At 43.4% G+C, this 14,196-nt stretch overlaps 1 protein-coding gene across 15 annotated transcripts in view; it reads left to right on the top strand.

Moving 5' to 3' along the window:
• The window catches only part of SEC31A (SEC31 homolog A, COPII coat complex component), a 75,965-nt gene that overhangs the window by 6,641 nt on the left and 55,128 nt on the right, over window positions 1–14,196 (top strand). For 10 of the 15 annotated variants that reach the window (XM_058192380.1, XM_058192376.1, XM_058192378.1 and 7 more), the window contains 9 exons: window positions 1,374–1,456; window positions 4,464–4,587; window positions 8,565–8,763; window positions 8,987–9,082; window positions 9,316–9,456; window positions 11,309–11,451; window positions 11,845–11,944; window positions 13,063–13,224; window positions 13,725–13,877. In XM_058192380.1, the coding sequence (XP_058048363.1) occupies window positions 1,374–1,456; window positions 4,464–4,587; window positions 8,565–8,763; window positions 8,987–9,082; window positions 9,316–9,456; window positions 11,309–11,451; window positions 11,845–11,944; window positions 13,063–13,224; window positions 13,725–13,877 (1,201 nt within the window). Of the gene's footprint in view, window positions 1–1,373; window positions 1,457–4,463; window positions 4,588–8,564; window positions 8,764–8,986; window positions 9,083–9,315; window positions 9,457–11,308; window positions 11,452–11,844; window positions 11,945–13,062; window positions 13,225–13,724; window positions 13,878–14,196 lie in introns of those variants that run through there. The other 5 variants (XM_058192385.1, XM_058192383.1, XM_058192379.1 and 2 more) reach the window with 4 other exon arrangements.

Below are 14,196 nucleotides of genomic sequence, written 5' to 3'. Positions count from 1 at the left end.
AGCTCAGAGAGCACCAAGGACCCCTCATTTCAACCCTGAGCTTAAATATTCTCCTTTATCGACACTTGCATTAAAATAAAATGTATAGGGAAGGATCCTTGGTGCTCTCTATGTTATAGATATTTCTGGTTTGTTTTTCCTGGGACTGCTGGATCTTTTAAGTTTACTTAGGATGTTTTGGAGGATTTTAGTTGGTTTGTGTGCTACAATGATTCCATATGGTTGTAATAGTCTTTGGGTGGTTTCTGAGTTTTTAGCACTGCCATCTCAGTTCAGGAATTCTGGGAGTTGAAGTCTACAGATTGTGAAGGGACCATAATTGCCCACCCCTGCTGTATATTATGCCCCTGACTGAAATATCTCTGGGTAATCCTCTTCCAGGGCCTTCTGATCACCTTCTTAACAACTTTTCCCAAAAAAGGGGAAGCTTTTGAAGGCTGGATGAAAATTATCCAGAATCATTGCGTTTAGCACATTAACCTCCTAAAGGTGACAGGCAGTCGAAAACATCCCCTCACTCAGGAATGAACTCACTACGTCTTGAGTTGTGCTTTGTTGCACACTGACCTGGCAAATAGCAGATATTTTATTTTCCGGTAATTTTAGATTCCAAGTGGAACATAAAGGAGAATAAACAAGCCTCTTTCCTAGCACAGGAAGTCAAGAAATTCTCCGAGAGATGCATCATAGCACCATACTTAAAATTATCTCAATCTTTCTTTGTTCACTCAAACCCTATTTACATTTGGAAAGTGCTGAGAACAAATATAATAGACTGCCAAAAAAACTGAGGACATAGTATTGATTAACCGGGCTTTATATATTTTGATTTGGAAGTGTAATGCTCCATACCCTACTTAGAAATCCAGTTTGGAAATCTAATCTTGAGAAAGATCTAGGATGATAATACCGTGCCTTTTCAGAGTGGAGTAGCAGGCATATACATTTAATAAATAAATAAAGAGAATACTTGTCGTTTTGTGTATGTTTTATCAATGAATAACTTGTGAGTAATGTCAATCTTTCTTGCCTCTAGTGTCAGTTTGCTAAGGCAGGTTTCTCCAACTTTTATGACTTGTGGACTTCAACTCCCAGAATTCCTCAGTCAGCATGGAATTCTGGGAGTAAAGTGGCCAAGGTCGGAGAACCCTGGTTTTAAAGCAAAGGGAAGCATTCAGTCCACGAAGACCTGAATCACATACTGGTTATTGAAATGCCTTTAGTGAGAAAGAGATGTGAAACTGGAGGAAAAGGGGGCTTTCCTGAGTTTTTTTCCCCTCTGGATGCCTTTGCTCGGGGAAAATATATATATATTAAAATAAGTCATCTTAGTAGGATAAGAGTGTTGATGTTCTTTATATTCTTTTTCTTAGCAGGATGAAGCTGAAAGAGGTAGACCGTACTGCCATGCAGGCATGGAGTCCTTCTCAACATCATCCCATTTACTTGGCCACAGGTAGGTTGTTGGGATTGATTTCAGAGGATTGGGCGAGAATGCACAGCGTGGCTTCCAAAAATTCTTTGCAACCTCTTAATAGCAGCTCCACTCTGAGTCATGTGACTAGGATGACACCTGCTTAGAATGGAGAGGTGGGTAGCATTCCTAACCTTTGCCCAGATACATTCTTCATAGGGATGCATTGAAAGATATTTTTTCTGTTGTTTTTTTCTCCTGTAACACACATACTTTGGAATTCAATCTTTTGTTAACCAGTGTCATCTTTTCCTTCCCAACAATTTTGGTCCCATTCATTTTTTACTTTTTGGAAAGCTATTGTTGATGGATAGACAGTTACACAGAGCCCTGAGTCCCTTTCCAGATATATTTTTTCTAGCACTCTATTGGACTGGACAGATTAAAAAGGAATGAATTAAATTTTTCTAGCACTCTATTTTGACACTCTATTCCACAGGTTTGCTGGCTGTGGAATTCTGGGAGTTGAAGTCCGCCAGGCTTAAAGTTGCCAAGGTTGGAGATCCCTGCTCTATTAGACTGGACAGATTTAAAAGGACTGAATTAAATTTTTCACTCCAAAACATGGGCATACTTGATAATTACTGCATACTTGAAAGTTACAACTGGCAAAAAGTTACAGTTATTTGATTATGTGAAAAGTGGAAATGGATTCCTAATAAACTAAAATATTTAGAACAGACAGATCTCCCATTTAGCATATTGATCTCCCTACCTTTGCATATTGATGTCCAGTTCATCGTTTAGGGCTACTGATTTCATGAATTACTGGAGCTATTGTTTCAAAATTGAAATGACATTTGTTTCATTACTTTTTCCGAGTTTTGTGCCATCCAGCCAAGAGAAAAAATCCATTTATAATACAATCCTGTGCATGTACACATGGAAGAAAACCCGGCTGTGTGTGCAGATTCTTTTTGCAGAATTTACCTAAGGTTAAACTTGGGCCCTGAACACCAGAGGGCTATTGGCACCTTAAATTCTCTGTTTTGGGGGGAGATTACAAGTTTCCTAACCTAATGAGTGTTTCAAACATTCACCAACAATGCAGTATGCTGTACAGGTTTTTTTTTGTTTACATTTATATCCCGCCCTTCTCCGAAGACTCAGGGGGGCTTACAGTGTGTAAGGCAATAGTCTCATTCTATTTGTATATTTACAAAGTCAACTTATTGCCCCCCCAACAATCTGGGTCCTCATTTTACCTACCTTATAAAGGATGGAAGGCTGAGTCAACCTTGGGCCTGGTGGGACTCGAGCCTGCAGTAATTGCAGGCAGCTGTGTTTTAATAACAGGCTTCTTACAGCCTGAGCCACACACCGTTATATCCCTATCCTCCAATAATACCCTTTGCTTTTTCCCACTCAAAATCCAGCTCTGGAAGGAACTCGGGTCATCTAGCCCAACCTTCTGCTTTGTGCGGAATCTGCTAAAATGTTCTAAATAGACAGCTGTACAGGTGGTCCTCAACTTACGACCACAATTGAGGCCAAAGTTACTGCTGCTGAGTTGAGATATTTGTTAAGTGAATTTTGCCCCATTTTATGATCTTTCGTGCCATGGTTGTTCAGTGAATCACTGCATTTGTTAAGTTAGTAACACCTTTGCAAAGTGAATCTGGCTTCCCCATTGACTTGGCTTGTCAGAAGGTTGCCAAAGGGAGATCACATAGCCTCGGGACACTGCAGCCGTCATAAATATGAGTCAGTTATCAAGCATTTGAAGTTTGATCACATGAGCATTGGGATGCTGCAATGGTCATAAGTGTGAAAAACGGTCATAAGTCAGTGCAATTGTAACTTCAAACAGTCACTAAATGAACTGTTGTAAGGTGAGGACTACCTGTATAGTGTCTTCTCCAGAGCAGATGTCCATACACAGAAAAATGCAGCCCTCTTTTCCTTTTAGGTATAAACCAAGCAATCCCAAATCTGGGAGGTTTTTTTTAGTTCAAGCACAAATACTGAAAACTTAGCTGATCTGCCCCAGAAAGATTGGATATATAGAATGTGTTATACTAGTCCAAAAGGGACGCGATGGCTCAGGGGCTAATACGCTGAGCTTGTCGATCAAAAGGTTGGCAGTTCAGGGGTTCGAATCCTTAGTGCTGCCGTGTAACGGGGTGAGGTCCCGTTACTTGTCCCAGCTTCTGCCAACCTAACAGTTGGAAAGCACGTAAAAAATGCAAGTAGAAAAAATAGGGACCACCTTTGGTGGGAAGGTAACAGTGTTCCATGCGCCTTTGGCGTTGAGTCATGCCAGCCACATGACCACGGAGACGTCTTCGGACAGCACTGGCTCTTCAGCTTTGAAACGGAGATGAGCACCGCTCCCTAGAGTTGGAAACTACTAGCACGTATGTGCGAGGGGAACCTTTAGCCTAAGGGTTATTCTTTAGAGCAGGGGTGTCAAATTTGACTTCATTGAGGGCTGCATCAGGGTTGTATTTGATTGTGTGGGGGACGTGACCAGCTCGACATCACTCGTGTCAGGGGTGCCTGTGGCCCGAGTGCTCTGCCAGCAAAAGCAGGCTTCCGAGCTCCTTTTCTAGCTGCGACAGCCTCCTGCAATCCTCTGCCAGCAAAAACGGAGCTGGGGAGGACCACGCGTGGAGAAAACGGAGCTCGGGGACTCAGTTTTCATTGGCAGACAGCTGCAGGAGGCTGTCGCGACCAAAAACTGAGTTTGTGAGTGCCATGCGCGTGCACACACATACACACACACCCGAGCTCCATTTTCGCTAGGAGGGGCACCGCAGACCGGACCTTCGCTGTTTCTAGAGTGGCCCTGCGGGCCAGATCTAAGCACCCTGTGGGCCGGATCCGGACTTGAGTTTGACACCCCCTGCTTTAGAAGGAGACTAGTTTTTAAGCAGTCCTGCAGAACATTAGTTTAAGGCTTCTCCTCAGCTCTGCCAAATTATATTGGAATTCATAGATGCCCATTATATAATAAGTCCAGTGTTAAGCAAATGTGTGTTTCTTACAGGTACCTCTGCTCAGCAGTTGGATGCCACTTTCAGTACCAATGCTTCCCTAGAAATATTTGAACTTGATTTGACAGACCCAGCACTGGATATGAAGTCCTGTGCCACTTTCTCCTCCCCTCATAGGTAAGTCCTGGATTTTAAAGCTTTATTTCTGTTTTTGAGAATTGCAGCGTACCATAGAAAAGGAAAGGGCGACTGCACGGTGGCTCAGCAGTTCAGACGTTGGGCTTGTCGGCTGTAAAGGTTCAAGACCCGAGCTCCATGCGACAGGGTGAGCTCCCGTCCTCACCCCAGCTCCTGTCAATCTAGCAGTTTGAAAGCATGCAAATGCGAGTAGATAAATAGGTACCACTTGGATGGAAAGGATAACGTCATAGAAAGGGAAATGTCAGAATGTGGACAGTAATTAAGGCTGCATCAATTTTTCAGTGCTGCTATAGCTTCAAACGGTCATTTAATGAATAGTTGTAAGTCGAGGACTACCTGTATGTATTTTTATGGTTTTATTGTTTTTAATGTTGTAAGCTGCCCAGAATCGCCTTGTGGTGAGATGGGCAGGAAACAAATTTTATACATAACTAGACATTCTGTACTTGTAGGCCTGGGAGATGGAATTGGAGAAGGAAGAGGCAAGAAATAGGCAACGAGTGCAGGTTTCTTTTGATGTCATGATGCGTAGATTTGTGTAGCAGAAAGTTAGACTCTCTCAACCATCCCAACTTTGCCAGTTAGAAAAGAAAGACTCTCAAATACATTATTAGCGAATGTACATTTTACTAAAGCCAAGTGGTTACAGAAGAAGCAAAGCCGGATCTGGGATTTTCATGCACAAACCATATGGTTAACTTTTCTCTTGTTCCCACTTTCCCCCCTGGTTATCTGTGAGTGTCCGAGTAGGTGCTGACAAATTGTTCGGGGGCTGTCTTCGAGGGCTGGATGGTTTTGCATTCCATAGTGTGACCTTGGGAGTGGCTGGTGGCTTTCACGGGATGAGAGATGTGTAGTTTCAGTTCCTCTCATGCTAGCACCCCCTTATCCCATCCCACAATCCCCCCTCCCATTGAGTATGGCAGGCTGACAATAAGCAATGTATGGCATATGCATTTTTTTTTAAATTTACATTTATATCCCGCCCTTCTCCGAAGACTCAGGGCGGCTTACATTGTGTAAGGCAATAGTCTCATCCTATTTGTATATTTATATACAAAGTCAACTTATTGCCCCCCCAACAATCTGGATCCTCATTTTACCTACCTTATAAAGGATGGAAGGCTGAGTCAACCTTGGGCCTGGTGGGACTCGAGCCTGCAGTAATTGCAGGCAGCTGTGTTTAATAACAGGCTATCTTACAGCCTGAGCCACACCATTGCTTGCTCTAGCTTCATTCCTCCTTTTCAGCCAGCCAGCTGGCTTCACAGGTGTCACAAACAAGCCATACTATGTTGATCAAGACATTGTGGTCTTCTCGACTAGCCCTAGACACTGGTTTTAAAAATTATAGAACCTGGAATTGTCTACCAAGTGCATTTAGTTAATAGGAAGAATTCTACTGATCTTTTTAATGGAATTGGTCTCCGCTTTTGATGTCAGTTTTGACAATATCAGTAAATGCTCCTCAGACTAACAAAAAGAGTTCTACTTACCTCTAAACCAGGGGTGTCAAACTCAAGGCCTGTAGGCCAAATCTGGCCTGCAGGGCCAACCTGGAAACAGTGACGGACTGGTCTGTGATACCTCAGCCAGCGATAACGGAGCTCCATTTTCATAGGGTTGCAGGAAGCTGTCCCAACTGAAAACGGAGCTCGGGAGCTCGTTTTCGCTGGCAGAGCGCTCAGGCCACAGGCACCACCAACACAAGTGACATGAAGCTGGCCACGCCCACCCTGACCACATCCACCCCACCAGGGGTGAAATCTAAAAATTTTCCCTACAGGTTCTGTGAGCGTGGCTTAATTGGTGGGCGTGGCTTGGTCAGATGACTGGGTGGGCGTGGCCAATAGCAATAAATAATAAAAATAATAAAGCATACAAAACAATAAGAGGTACCAAAAACCAACTTTCACACTTTACACAAACACAACAAACACAACTGACTCACACACAATGTAAAAGCAGCTGCACTTCACCCAAAATGGCCCCTGCAACATGCAGGAACCTCACACAGCCACAAAAAGCTCAAAAACCAACTTTCACACTTTACACACACACAACACAACACAACTGACACACACACACACACACAATGCCACATACAGCTTTGTGAGATTTTGTGTGTTTGTGTAGTTAGAGTGAAACACTACAGAAACACACCAAATCTCAGAAAGCTGCACAAATATTTTATTTTATTATTTTATTTTATTTATATTTTTTAGATCAGGGGTCTCCAACCTTAGTAACTATAAGGTTTGTGGACTTCAATTCCCAGAGTTCCTCAGCCAGCAAAGCAGACAGATTGAGTTGCTGACTGAGGAGATGGATTTCAGGCAGGCAGATTCAGTTGCTAGCTGATGCAACTGATGTAAAGCATGGCTTTCCCAGCTGGAAAGGAGCAGTAATAAGATAAGTGCTTCATTGCAGCCCAAAATCTCTTAAAAGGAGGTTTTCTACAAGCTCTTCGGCTGAAGAGCTTGTAGAAAACATGTTTTTTAAGGTTCTGGTGATGAGGAACTCAGCTGGGATCGCCAGAGGAGCCTTTTAAAACCTTTTTTTTTCTCAACCTCTTCGGCCGAACAGGTTGTAAAAAAAAAATTTTTTTTAAAGGATTCTGACGATCTCAGCTGAGCCGCGGGATCATCAAAGGCTTTTTTTTTACTTTTAAAGGCATGTTTTCAGCTGAAGAAAAATTGCTTTTAAAAGTAAAAAAAAAACTGGTGATGGCGCGGCTCAGCAGAGGCAGGGGGCGGGGCCAGGGATTTTTGCTACCGGTTCTCCGAACCACCCCCCACCATCACTACTGGATTGGGCGAGCCGGTCCAAACTGGGAGCATTTCACCCCTGCACCCCACCCCCTGAGGTCAAACACAACCCTGATGCGTCCCCAATGAAATCAAGTTTGACACCCCTGCTCTAAACCAATATTTTACTGAAGCCTTGAACCTTGGTTATTCTGTACGCTCCCTATCACCAGCAGCGTCTTGATTTAAATACTAACAGATCAGCCTGTTCCCCTTCAAACATCTCAAAGCAAATACAAAATGCCCATTTTTTTGAAAACAAAGAAGGAGAGAGATGAAAAACTTCACTTGCTGCTGATCTACAGTTCACAGGATCCCAAGCTGTTGACCTTGTTTGAGAGGTAGTTGTGGGTTCTAAATAAGCACAGTTGGAGGGCCTTCTAGTTCCTCAACCTAATTTAAAGTTTTTAGATAAAGTAGGTGCCTTGGCGTCAGTCTTGATTCGCAGTGACTGCCTAGACAAATCTCTGCCGTTGTTTTGTCAATAATTTTGGAAGTGATTTGCCCCTGTCTTCTTCCCATTCTGGGAGAGAGGGACTGACCCACTCACTCAGCTGACTTCATGTCTAAAGCAGGACTAGAACCCACAGTCTTCCTGGTTTCTAGTCTGGTGCCTTAACCCACTACGTCAGGGGTGTCAAACTCAGTTTCATTGAGGGCCACATCAGGGTTGTGTTTGACCTCGGGGGTGGGGGGGCTGAGGTGGGTGTGGCCAGGGTAGGCGTGGCCAGTTTGACATCACTTGTGTCCGTAGCGCTTGTGACCCGAGTGCTCCGCCAGCAAAAACGAGCTCCCGAGCCCCATTTTCAACGGGGATGGCCTCCTGAAACTCTCCGCCAGTGAAAACTGAGCTCAGGAGGGCCAGTCCTTCACTGTTTCCAGGGCAGCTCCGCAGGCCAGTTCTAAGCACCCTGCGGGCCAGATCCAGCCCGTGGGGAGATTGACACCCATGCACTACATCACACTGGCTTTCTTTTACTTAATATAGGGTGCTATCATCCCGTCTTTGTTTGTTTCATGTTCCAAAGAAAATTCCAATATACTGGCAAATTCAATAGCATCACCTCTCAGAAAAACGAAACAAGGCTGATGGAAAAAATATTTCCCAACGACTTTTATCCATGTGTTCTTGACGTTGTCTTGCAGGTATCACAAATTGATCTGGAGTCCTCACAAAACAGCATCCGATGAGACTCTTTCCGGAGTTCTTATTGCTGGTGGTGAAAATGGGAATATAATTTTGTATGATCCGGCTAAAATATTAGCTGGTGAAACCGAAGTCGTGATTGCTCAGAACGACAAGCATACGGGACCTGTAAGAGCTCTGGATGTTAATCTATTCCAGGTAATCTATTCCAGATTAGATTCTTCTTACAACTTTTCATAGTGTCTTTAAAGCGTTTCAGATCAAACTTCCCCATTTTATCCCGAGCCATCGTTGTCACTTTTTCTGAGATGGGGCAGCCATATAAATTGGATACATTAATTGAAAACTCATGAGCATTAGCTTTCTTGAAAAAAACTGCTTTGGATTCAATTTAATTCGTAGTGCTTGCTTTGTGTTACAGACAAATCTAGTAGCGTCTGGTGCAAATGAGTCAGAGATCTACATCTGGGATTTAAATAACTTTGCAACGCCAATGACACCGGGAAGCAAGACGCAGGTACGAGATTTATATTATGTGTGCGAGAGCTGTGAAAATCACTGGGTAAGAGGGATGAGCTTTGCTGGCTGAGGAACTCTGGGAGTTGAAGTCCACAAACCTTAACGTTACTTAGGTTGGAGACCCCTGTTCTAGAAAAAGCTAACACATTTATGACGCGTAGTAAGGATTAAGCTAGGGAAGGTTGAATCTTATTTCCAAACTTTTTTTTCCCTCCCGCCACCCCCCAACAGCCTCCTGAAGACATCAGCTGTATTGCGTGGAACAGACAAGTCCAACATATCTTGGCCTCTGCAAGCCCCAGTGGTCGTGCTACAGTGTGGGATCTGAGGAAAAACGAGCCTATCATCAAAGTCAGCGACCACAGCAATCGGGTAGCTACTCCGCTGCGGCGTCGAATTGATGTCTTAAATGCAATGGATCGGGTGGTGGTGGTGGGGAATTAATTCGGGGGGAATAATTAGAAAGTTAGAGGTAGTCCTCGACTTATGACCGCAATTGAACCCAAAATGTACGTTGCTAAGCAAGATGGAGGTCAAGTGAGTTTTGCCCCACTTTATTGTCCCTATCTTGCCACAGTGGTTAAATCAGGGGTGTCCAAACTTGGTCCCTTTAAGACTTGTGGACTTCAACTCCCAGAGTCCCTCAGCCAGCAAAGCTGGCTGAGGAACTCTGGGAGTTGAAGTCCACAAGTCTTAAAGGGACCAAGTTTGGACACCCCTGGGTTAAATGAATCACTGCAGTTTGTTAAGATAGCAACACAGTCATTAAGTGAATGTGGCTTCCCCATTGATTTTGCTTGTCACAAGGTCGTAAAAGTTGATCACATGACCCCAGTGTCAGGGTTCCAAGTAATACAATCCCGTTCAAGAAAAACTCTGAGGCAGGTAAGTTCCTCAAAAAACATTTTATTGGGGCATATCAAATTGGCAACCTTCCTGGTGGAAAACCGGCTCTTAAGTTGCTGCCGGTTTTTCCTCCAATTAAAAGTAAAACTTTATCACTTCCCCCCCACCCCCGAGTCTCCAGTCACATGGTCCAATCAGCATATAGCCCAGTTGCTAGGTGACCTCAGTCTCCACCTCTCGAACACCTGCACCCACGTCCTTGATTCCCAGGGAAAAGAATTTTATTTAGGCTACGACACCCAGCTATCACTACACCCCCCTCCCTCCCTGGGCCCCTTCACTCCAGGCTGTGTCAGCCGTGAAGCCACGAGAAATGTAAAATGTAAATATAAAATACATTTCTTCCAAAGAAATGTAAAATAACTGTTATGGAAGTACCAGTTCCACATAGTGTAGATTGTATAGTCCTTGCATTCTCTCTCCCCCCTCCCATCCCCCACCCCATTTTTTTTCGTACATGAGATGATCCTATACATGAAGCCACGTGTAGGTAGAGTGTAGTATATTCATTTACAGTATGTGGCTAAGAGGTGTGCCTAACCTCTCCATTTTACGGATTAATTTTTGGCTTGATGAGTGTATGGGCCAGCTGTTTTATAAATATCGGGGATTCTGATCGCTTTGAGATTTTCACATTCTGCATGTTTTTGCTGCCCTAGTGGTTGTTGCAGTCAGCATGTGGAGCTACATGTTGAACATGTTTTTCTAAACAAGGAAAAGTGAAAATAACTAGGATGCTACAGTATTTCTAAGGAAGTGAAGCCATGTACTAAAGGAGCTTGTAAAAAAGAAATAGTTTTCTTTGACATTTATATAATGACCAGTGTAGTGCAGTGGTGGGTTTCTACCGGGGCAAACCGGCAGCGACGATGGTGAGCTGAGAGCAAACCGGTTCGCTCCGACTGTCAGCTGGGCCCTCCCGCCTGACCCTGCGCTATACCTACCTATATTTGTTCATTTTTAGCCCAGCTGATAGGGCCGACAGAGCGGATTGCCGTGCCTCAGCTGTTTTGAAATGCAATTCACGTGTGCGAAGTGAACTGGTTGTAACACCGGTTGAAACCCACCATTGATGTGGTGGCCTAGAGGTAGAGCTCTCACCTTACAATCAGGAGGCTGTGAGTTCGATCCTAGTTAGCAGCAGATATTTCTCTCTCTGGGCACAAAGAAAAAAATACTGCTGCGAACTCCACAGAGGCGTCAGGAAGGGCATCTGGCCAGTAAATGCTTAGCTCCATTCGGTCACCCCAACTCCACCCCAATGCAAAGGATTACAAGGTTGTTTTTTTAAAAATGAACACTATTTGTACCATTTCAGATGCATTGCTCGGGGCTGGGATGGCATCCTGAGGTCGCTACGCAAATGGTTCTGGCTTCAGAAGATGACCGGCTACCCGTAATCCAGATGTGGGATCTGAGATTTGCATCTTCTCCTCTTCGCGTTCTTGAAAACCATGCAAGGTGCATAAAATACAGATTTGATTGTATTAGGGGGGCTAGAAAGACTAGTGGAGATGTTGACAGATTGACATATTTTTCATGCAAGGGGGTTTGACAAAACAACCATTAAATTTTAAAACAAACATATAGGATTTGAAGCAGATGATTGGAGATAACATATTTTTGATCAGCATTCAGAGTAAGGTTTTATTTTATTTGAGAAAAAGGCAAAAAAAAAGGGACTTTTAAGCATTTTGGATGATTGCTTTGGAGTTTTGTTTATGATAAAAGCCCTTTTATTTTAAGTGTTTCCTCTTTTTGAGATTTTTAAAATTTGTTGTCCCCATTGGTGTCGGTTACATATTTGCAATGTTTGGTTAGTTTGATAATTGTTTGATTTTTATCTTTACACAGAGGTATTTTGACAATCGCTTGGAGTATGGCAGATCCTGAACTACTGCTGAGCTGTGGCAAAGATTCTAAAATCCTTTGTTCCAATCCAAACACGGGAGAGGTATTTGTTTTAAGTTAACATTTAAACTTTAGAAACTGAAAAATATGTCTTGTGGGGGGCATTGTATAAAGACCTCATCAGCTTTTTACCATTTACTTCCATCAAAGCAAACACAGAGCTGTCAGGAGACAGGAACAATTAAGGAAACAGGGTCGACTTGGGAGTAAGGCTTGGAGATGATTGCCCCCTCCCATAAGACATAAAAAAGAAGCAAACAGGACGTGAGCTTTTGCAGGAAGCAATTAGTTCATTTGTCCGGTTCAAGATTTGAAACTTCTGTTTGTGACTCTGTGCCAAGTTTGGCCTTGTCCTGCATTCCACATGAGATAAGTGGGTATCAATAACCTTCCTCTGAAAGACTGTTTATCAAGCCTTGCCAACTGTAAATGAAAGTAATTTACAGCCGTATGAATTAAAGAGGTTTGCCGGGACTAAGTTTGTGCTGTTTAATTTCTAAGGAAGCCTAGGTCAGAACAGCTTGGAGGTTGCGGGAGAATATATCTGTCAACTAGCCTCAGATCATTACTTAAGAAAATAAAGACCCAACTCCATCATTTTGAAGAAATTGGTAATTTTTACTAAGCAAGTCTGAAATGCAGGACAGGCAAAGCCAGAACTGGAAGTAAATCAAAACCACAGAGTAATATCCTCTCCTGAACCCTCCCGCTACTAGAGGTCATACAGTAATTATCCGATGTCGTCTTCCTCCTTGGCCCCGTGTAGTTTCACTTCCGATATTCTCCCTCTGTCAATCTTCAGGATGGAATGTGAAGCCAGCAACTGCCGTTACATTCACACGCCAAAACAGTTCAAACGTCTGTTCAAAAGGCTAACTCCCTCCCCCACACATGCAGTGTCAGCCGAACGCTGGGAACAGTAAAAACTTCCCCCCTTCTCCATAAATCATGAAAGACAGTCAGTAGAGCAAACTTTTAACAAGGTAATAAAACAGTAAAGCAGTCTAGTAGGAGAAATACACTTAATTAAAGCGGAGGCTGACAATATCCTTAATTCTCCATCTTGCTCACTGTAATATTGATGCAGGCCACTGACCGATTTTGCAGTTGTTCGTTTTGGCAGCCGTAATAGTTGTCCTCCTTCCTTTCTTCTGGTCACAGGTATTGTATGAGCTTCCTACCTCTACCCAGTGGTGTTTTGATGTGCAGTGGTGTCCCAGGAATCCTGCCCTTCTCTCTGCTGCTTCTTTTGATGGGCGAATCAGTGTTTACTCAATCATGGGAGGAAGCACGGATAGCCTACGACAGAAACAAGCGGACAAGGTATCTCCTTTTTTTAAAAAAAAAATGGGGAAAAGGCAGGTTTTGCAGTTTACAATGACATGCATAAACATAAATGATTGACAATTTGGCTGTCTCAGAACTCCATTTTCTTGGTTTCTCAATGAGGCTTTAAATGTCCACCTGCCGAGGAGGAACAGATCGGATACTGACCAGAACCAGTAGTTTTTGGGCTGTGTTCATTTTTTCATCCTCCAATCCACTGTTTCTCAACCGTGGTGACTTTAAGATATATGGACTTCAACTCCCAGAATTCCTCAGTCAGCCAAGCTGGCTGGGGAATTCTGGGAGTTGAAGTCCAGACGTCTTAAAAGTTGAGAAACACTCTAATCCTTACCTATAATCCTTTGATTTTAAAAAACAAAGGCGGAAGGCCCTTTTGATGAATGGTAAACAGATTCTGACACAGAAAAGTTTGCCCTGGAATAGGATTGAGCTAAAGACCAAGGAATAATTTCCTCTTTCTCTTCTGTTTTCAAAAGCTCTCCTCGTCTTTTGGCAATCTGGATCCCTTTGGAACGGGGCAACCCCTTCCTCCTCTGCAGCTCCCACAACAGACCGCCCCACAGAGCACAGTTCTCCCTCTGAAGAAACCTCCCAAGTGGATTCGTCGACCCGTGGGAGCAACTTTTTCAGTAAGTCTCTGCTGATTAGATCAAAGAAAGAGGCATGGTGTACCTACCGATCGGTTTTCTGAAGGATGCCTCACAGAAATCTGTGGCCTTATTGTAAAGAAACCTTTGTGTAGCATCAGGCATCCATTACACCTTAGGCAGAAGAATGTTTTTAAATGTATTTATCCCAATGTCATGACCACCCATTTGCTTGACACTATTGTGACCTAGGCCCAAGTAGTTATTACCAGACACAATCAGTCCTAAACAAATAAACAAACATATTTTATTAGAACAGCTGAGAATTACTTCATTCTCAGCTTAGTCCAAATTAATTCCA

The sequence above is a fragment of the Ahaetulla prasina genome, chromosome 8, assembly GCF_028640845.1.
Source record: "Ahaetulla prasina isolate Xishuangbanna chromosome 8, ASM2864084v1, whole genome shotgun sequence".
NCBI classification, from domain to species: Eukaryota; Metazoa; Chordata; class Lepidosauria; order Squamata; family Colubridae; genus Ahaetulla; species Ahaetulla prasina.
The sequence above is the reverse complement of the archived record's forward strand: the minus strand, read 5'-3'. Positions and strand labels throughout refer to the sequence as shown.